Source organism: Montipora capricornis, chromosome 4 (assembly GCF_036669925.1).
Source record: "Montipora capricornis isolate CH-2021 chromosome 4, ASM3666992v2, whole genome shotgun sequence".
Taxonomy (NCBI): domain Eukaryota; kingdom Metazoa; phylum Cnidaria; class Anthozoa; order Scleractinia; family Acroporidae; genus Montipora; species Montipora capricornis.
The window spans coordinates 11,018,041-11,025,540 of record NC_090886.1 but is presented as its reverse complement, the minus strand read 5'-3'; the positions used below and the strand labels follow the sequence as shown (position 1 = coordinate 11,025,540).

General features: G+C 38.1%; 1 protein-coding gene across 1 annotated transcript in view; it reads right to left on the bottom strand.

Moving 5' to 3' along the window:
• Window positions 1–4,797: 4,797 nt before the first annotated feature.
• LOC138046087 (scavenger receptor cysteine-rich domain-containing group B protein-like) overlaps window positions 4,798–7,500 on the bottom strand; it is an 18,302-nt gene continuing 15,599 nt past the window's right edge. The window contains exons 3-5 of the mRNA XM_068892766.1: window positions 7,235–7,450; window positions 5,615–5,926; window positions 4,798–5,081 (exon numbers count right to left, since the gene is read on the bottom strand). Of these exons, the coding sequence (XP_068748867.1) occupies window positions 4,798–5,081; window positions 5,615–5,926; window positions 7,235–7,450 (812 nt within the window). The remainder of the gene's footprint in view (window positions 5,082–5,614; window positions 5,927–7,234; window positions 7,451–7,500) is intronic.

Genomic DNA, 7,500 nt, shown 5'->3' with positions numbered 1-7,500 from the left:
GAAAGTAATTAAGGGAATCTACAAATTACTCGAGATATAGATTTTCTCATGAAAGCAAAATCCCGATTTGGCCCATTCGTTCATTTTAACGGTCGATACATTTTCTAAAGTAGAGACAGGAACAGGAAATCAGCTGTCTCTTGAAAATGGCCAGCCAGCACCTGTCGTTGCCGACAGTTCCATTCAGTTGCGCTGGGTAAGGCACGGCAAGGAAACGGCTTCGTTACGGCGCATTTTGCCTCTCACCTGTGCTGACTTAAGTGTACCTAATCAACATTGATACCAAATAGAAATGAAAGCACCTAATGTTCACTCATTTCAATCCTCTGTAAGTGGCGTTTTTCAGTCTAACTGAACTTTTGTAATTTCTGACGATTGAATGACTGAATGAATTGGTCAGAAATCGATATTCTGACGCCACAATGGAGAGGCTCGCGGGGTGTCACGGGACTAGTTAAGGGTATTTAACAGTTTGGACTGGAGACTTGGGTCAGTCTACGTCACTCAGTCTCCCTGTCTGTTTTCTTTTTTAATTATGTGCTGTTTCAATTATTTTCATCCTTTTTTCGGGGTTTTATGCTGCCGCATTAGATGAGGAATTTGTTTCCACATGTTTTTTGGCCACGTCTAAAGGGTGGTTTTTTAGTGGTTTTTCTTATCTGGCGTAGCATAACTTCTATGAGATTATATTTAACTTTAGTTCTTGTAGTAAGCTTGCGTTGTATTTGTAGTAGGATTGTGTTGCATTTGTACAGCTCACTGATACATGCTACATAAACTCTCGTTGTAGTGTAGTCAGAATATATAATAAACTTACGATTGAAATATGGCGTTGAGGTTGAGCAAAGTGGTTTCAGCCAGGCAGGATCGGGATGGAAATGCTCATTGCGACGGGATGGCGGGATGGAACAAAAATAGCGGCAGGATACTTGATTAAAAGAGCCTATTTTGGACCCTCGAGAACTGTCTATCACGCGTCACGCTGAATTTTACAACTGTAACTACTCGTCATTAACCGTGAAGACTTGAAGTAGTAGTCTGATCGTGAATCACGGAAAATCCATTTGCCACTCTCAAAATAGAGAAGGCTGCGTTAGTGTATAATTTTAAGCAAAAAGTGATGAATGTAACCTTGAAAACTGATGTGTCGATGTAGAAATTGAGAGTACAATGAGAGTAAGCAAGCACGCAATTCAGGTCTGGGTACGACTTCCATGCTTATTTCCTGCGAAAGAAATTCGTGGGAAGGGTGGGTATGACTATCCTAAAACTCGATATAAGTCAAACTTAACACCAATTTATTCTTACAGCACTACTGGTCTGCTGTTATGTTCCTTCAGGCCAAAACTATTGGTTTATAGGCGGTGCGTCTAAAACCGCACATCAACCAAACTTTACCGGAAAATCACTAAATGTCACGTGAACTCGTGTAACATTGGGTTTGAAGGAATACGGAATGCGGTTCCCAGCTGCACGGGAAAGTTTTCTATGGCACAGATATTCAGTTTGTGATACTATGAGGTTACCAGGAAAAGGTTGAGCCAATTTGGCCATAAAAAGAGAATGTCATCATGGCTAAAGTGAACTGACGCTGGTACATGAACGCATTGAATAGTAATCGGATGTACACCAACTGTTGGCTGACATTATTTATGTGATTTGTGGTAAAATTGGAGGTTCTAAACAACAGCAAAGTCATAAACAGGTAGGAAGTATTGTAACAGTTGCAATTTTTGCCGTAAACAAGTTGAAACAAGAACTTCTAAGTGACTCGATGAATATGCAAATTAGGACGTTTGATGTCGAAAGGTCAAAAACACATGAACTTGGTGACTTGTTTATACGCAGCGCGTATACAATTGCCCAAAGAAATTTTTATATCACTTGAAAGCTGATCACTTAGAGAGTTAACGGTGCAAATATCGTTAGCTTTTGAGCTTTATCGCATGTTGAAAAACGATGCGGTTTCAGGGGTACCTTCAGTCAAGTAAAACCAGACGTCTTGAAGTTGAAATTATTTCGGGTGCTAGCCGTGATTCAAATTTTTTTAAAAACCACTTAAACCAGATATCGAGATACCACAGAAGAGCTTTTAGGAGGTTTCGAGCTGATACGAATTGGTTTTGGTAGCGAAACTTCACAGCAAAGTAAGCGTTAATTTCTGCGGAAAAAATGATGATTTCGACACGAACTCTTAAATTCGCATTTTCTCCAAAATAAAAATACACATGGCTTAAGAAACTATACAGTGCATTTAGAGACATAATAGGCTACATCTGGACAAAATTTGAGCAAAATCCATTTTCGAGCTGTGGCCACCTTTTGTTCGATTTTTGTGGACATGCAAGTCTTAAAAAGTGGTTTAATTGGTTTTTCCTTTGTTCAGAAATGAAACTCAAATTTTTATTTTCAACTGGAATTAAATAAAAATTATCTGTACTCTTTTGGACGTAAAGAAATAGTTGATTTGCTTGTTTGTTTTGCTCTAAAATAACAACAACACTTTACAAACAACAACACTTTATTAACAGATTACCATTTACATGGAGTCATTTCCGCCCGCAAATAGCAGGTGGGAGAATTTTTGAGGAGGTAAATAAAAGCACCGTATGCACTCCAGATCTGGGTTCAGAAATAAATGCGTCAACCGAAGGACACGGCTTTGCAGCACGAGGATTTTTTGTAGATGGGATTTAGCAGCTTGACCCCAAGAAGCCAAACCATAAGACAGGTAGGGTAGTATCAAAGAGCGATAAATACTTAATAAAGTAGTAAAAGGGACGAGGTGCCTAAGACGTGCAATAACTCCAATAATTCTACTTATTTTTGGTGCGACATAGTCAATGTGGTGTTTCCAGCTCAAATGATTGTCCAGTAAGAAACCTAGATATTTAACATAATCCTTACATTAAAGGGAAGTAAAACAGAGATTATTATTATCAAACATTTGAATATCGACCGGACGGTCCATCTTACGTTGGTAAAGACGAAAAATAACAAAGTTTGACTTTTTAGCGAGCAAACGTGCAAGTGCTTTTCGATGTACCTCGACAATAACAAGAAAAAATTGCCTTTATGTTATAAACACGTAATGGCAATGAGCTCTCTTAAAAATACGGATAAATAACGCCAGCTTGTGTTTTGAAAAGTTTGTTTAAAGCTCCTACAGTTAATTTGTTGGAGTGGATCTTGTTGGAAGTTTGTCCTTTCTTGGTTGCATTGCCGTATTTTGCCGATTCTTGTTCCAAGCCAAGCTGGCATGTTTCAATGATTTACCTCAAAATGTGAATGATCTCGTTTTCAGAGGTAAAGTGGAAAAAACAGAACATCAGTAAAACTCTTTTTTGACCTTGAACTGACAAAGTTTCCTGACGGTTTCTAGTTTTAGCGTGATTCCTATTCGCCGGATATTGACAGTTGACTCTTAAATGGCTTTTTCCTTTTTCATTCGCTCGCTAAGAATGTGCTTGTTTTCTTCTAAAACTCATGCGATTCAAAAAAAAAAATCATTGCCAAACTGGTGAATTCCAAAGTAAACTTCGCTTGAAAAACCGATATCGCACTCATCGCTTCGTGATTCATGCGATATCGGGTTTTTGCATGAAATTTACCGTGGAATATCACTAGTTAGGAAATGCATTTTTCTACGGAAGAAAGCGAAGAAAATGATTTGATTAAGTAGTAGTCGCAAACACCAAAACGCGAAAAAGTCGAAAACCTTTTCTGTTCACTAACCCTACAGCCAGTAAGAGTAAATAACCAGGGAGCTCCGCTTTTAGGCTTGGCTAAATGTACATATTATTTTTGTCGGCCACCCTCACAATGACCTTGAGGTGCCTGTGGATAGGTCAGATGGTGCATGGTCATGGATTCAAGTCCTGTTGAAGCCGTGTTTTTTCAGGCTTGTTTTGCAACTGATAACTACTGATCTACAGTTGCTTCATGACTGCAATGGTTACTTTCATTGAGAGACTGATAATGCTGTAATGAATATAAATTACTGATAAAATTCTTGTGAAAAATATATGTAATTGCTGGTAATGTGAAATGAAATTAACGTTCAAACAAGGAAAGAGCAACGCAATGATTAAGTTGCAAACCAATTTCTCAGTAGATCACATAAACAAACAATGAGGTTACTGGTGATTAAAGAGCTGATGTTAAAGCGAGTGACACTAACGGAAGTAGACGAGAAATTAAATCTACCTGGTACAAAGGATTTTAAGATTGATGAGGACAATGAAGATCATGGAGGTAATGATCTTGATGATTAGTATAATGTTGATGAAGGTGAAATTTTTAACAATTAGACCCGTGGCCCTTGAGGGCGAGGGGTCTAATTGTTTTAGTATCACCCAACTAGTTGGACAGAAAAAGGCGATAATAAAGTTAGCAAATGCAAGTTAAAGAAATATTTATTTGGGAATAAAACGAAAGAAAGCGTCACGCTTTTCGCTACTCGAGGACTATTAATAATAGTCCTCTAGTAGCGTAGCCTATCAAAATGCAGGATTTGCATTAGTCCACTAAAAGCTGATATTTATGATGATGAGGAGGATTAACTTGATTCATGGCGGTAATCAGAAAAAAAATATGACTAAGGCAAATTCTATTCTTAGGTATTTAGGGTGTTCTTGACGCTTACAGTACTCATATCCTGTATTATTAAAAAGAAAAAAAAAAAGAAAAATAACGAAAGAAATGACTGAGGTAGGTGCCTCAGATTGCCTCATACGGCCCTGTGATTATGTTGTTGTTCTTGTTGATAATAATGATTTGTAGCATATTGATGGCTTTCTAAGCATTGAAAAACTCACCATTGACGTAAACTGTGTAGAATCGAGTGTAACGTTCTCCTCGACACTCATATGTTCCCCCATCAGCCAGTTGAACATTTTTTATTGTCAAAGTGACACCTTTTACCTCAATTCTCCCGTTTGAATTGAGTTCACTAGTAGTGGTGCCAATTTCATACCATTTAACCTTCCCATTCTGGTTTTCCTTTTCTAAGGAACATTGCACGGTTTCAGTGCTACCAAGATTAGAACTAAGGCTTTTCTTTTCCAGAACTTCCACGTCGTCTAGAACAAAATTATTGTATGGAAGAAATTACTTTCCAAAATTTCTCATCGGTGTTTGCAAGTCTTAATTCGTAGTAAATATATTTTTTCAATTTAAAGATTCAATCTTGTAATTACATCTATTTTCAAACACGTTTTATTCTTCTATAACTGTTACCTATAAAATTCCTCTATTTCAACCGTAATCAGTCTCTGCTAGTTTTTATTTATTTCATCATTTTTTTTTGCCATTATCCAGAGTTCAATTTTGGGTAGTAATAGTGAACTCGAAAGTTGCTTCTCGTGATTTCCATCGTTTAGTTAGATAAAAATGTGCAACTAGAAATGTTATTGTTGTTGCTGTTCCAAATAGAGTTAAAAGATTGAAATCGAAGTTTGTTTGGAATTGACTGTACAGAATATTTAGCTTACCCCACAAATGTTAAACAATACACTGATGAGGATGATCACGTTAAACAACTGTCTCTAGTCACAACCTTCTGTTTGTCAGGAATAGATTAAATACACCGTCTTGATGAGAAGTGACTACTTACTTGGTACACACAGAGCTTGAGCCCCGATGTCTTCCGGACACTTGAGCTCTCCATCAAAACGATTACATTGGGCTAAAACGGATTCCTGTCCAGTACAAGCTATATCTGACATTAAAACGGGTATGTCTTCATCAGTGGTATTCATTCCCGTCATGAATTCGGCCAGGGCACCTCTAAAGCCAAGTTGTTTACAAACAACTTTGGCATCATTGATATCCCATATAGTGCGACAGATCTTGCCCCACCTTCTGCGGTAAAAAACTTCTACTCTTCCACCATACTTTGCTTTCGCCCCACTTAGGCGCACAGGAACTGAAAGAATGACACATCAGTGAAAGCAATGCTTGGTTCTAATTGTCCTTCACGTTTCTTTTTTGCAACAAACCATTGTTTTTTGTTCATTGTCCATTCCTCAATATCTTCAGTTTATCTCAGTTTGACTAAAACTTTGAACAGGATAGGCGATGCTAAAATCCTTAATTTAATAATGTAACAAGGATAATGTTTTAAGAGGAAGCCCACTCATTGAGACTGTTCCAGTTGGGCCTTCATTTCTTAAAAAAAACAGGGTACAATATAATAAGATAGCGGTTTCAGAATCATCAGTCCCAAAGACGGTGACGTGTGGTCTAGAGATTTGGGCGCTGGACTTAAATAAGTCCTGCTCTGCAGCAGAGCTAAGTGTGACATTTTTCTCGTTCAGCCCAACTGCACCTTAGTGGCCATGCTTCCAATAATTAGTGCCTTGCCTTTTTTTACCAGCAGTTAGTCATTTCTTATACAGCGAGCCACAGGTTATTATAAACTAACAAATAGGGTTTTTAGTTGACTTGCTGTGTTAAAACTATGCGATGGTATACGGATAAGACTGAGATTTTCTTTGTTCATACTATTGTACCTGAACACCGGATTTGCGTGTTAATGAACCCACAACTTTGAATGATTGATGAACAGGAATGAGAAGTGATGTTCACCAAGCTTGTATTTCCTCTTTTCCAATTGCCTGTAAAATTGTCGTTACTGTTGTTATAGCCATTTACTTGGCAGGCAAGAATTGCTTCATTATTATTCCAATGTGCGGTACAAAGCGCTTTCCAGGAGTTGTTCTTGTGAATTTGCATCACTCCAGTAGATGGACTGCCCTCTGTTTGAAAACGTACGGGAAATTCTAATAAAGGAAATTGTAGGACTAATGAATAACTGGCAATTCCGCAATTGTTAGCTGGGTTATAATTGACTAATAATAAATGTATTTGTGTTGACCCCGGTAAATTAATGGAGATATGATGACACCTCCTTGTATCCTTTTTTTGAAAGGCAGTGTTGACTGGCCACCTATTTCTTATATCCAATAGGACATGTGCAACAGGTATGAGGATCGCCAAGCTTTCTCCATCAGATCAACTGAAGAAATCAAATGTATCAAATGCCAGGATGCTGGACAGTTCAGCAGAATTTGTTTGAAGAAAGCTGGCAAAAAAAAAGAAAGCCACAAAGGGAGAATGAACATTCTGTAAATTACAAAAGGACAAGCTGACGAGTAAGAAGGTGTTAACCAGTATTTGAGGAGCTGCTTTGCAAAGAATTGAAACTCAAACAGCGTTGATTTTGGTAACATACCTTGCAGACAACTTAACGTGTTTGTGCACCCTCTCATAACCGTAGTAGATCCTTTGCATGGTATCCCACCAAATTGTGGCTTTGGATTCACGCATTCCCTTGTCCGCATCTGTATGCCATTAAAGACCCTTGTACAAAGACTCCAGTTACCCCAATCACTCCAGCCGCCATCAACTAAATTCAAGAAACATTTGTCAGCAGAGGGTAAGTGCTGCCCTTCGTAATGAAAGACAAACAATATCATATAAACTGTTGTTCGTCGGCCA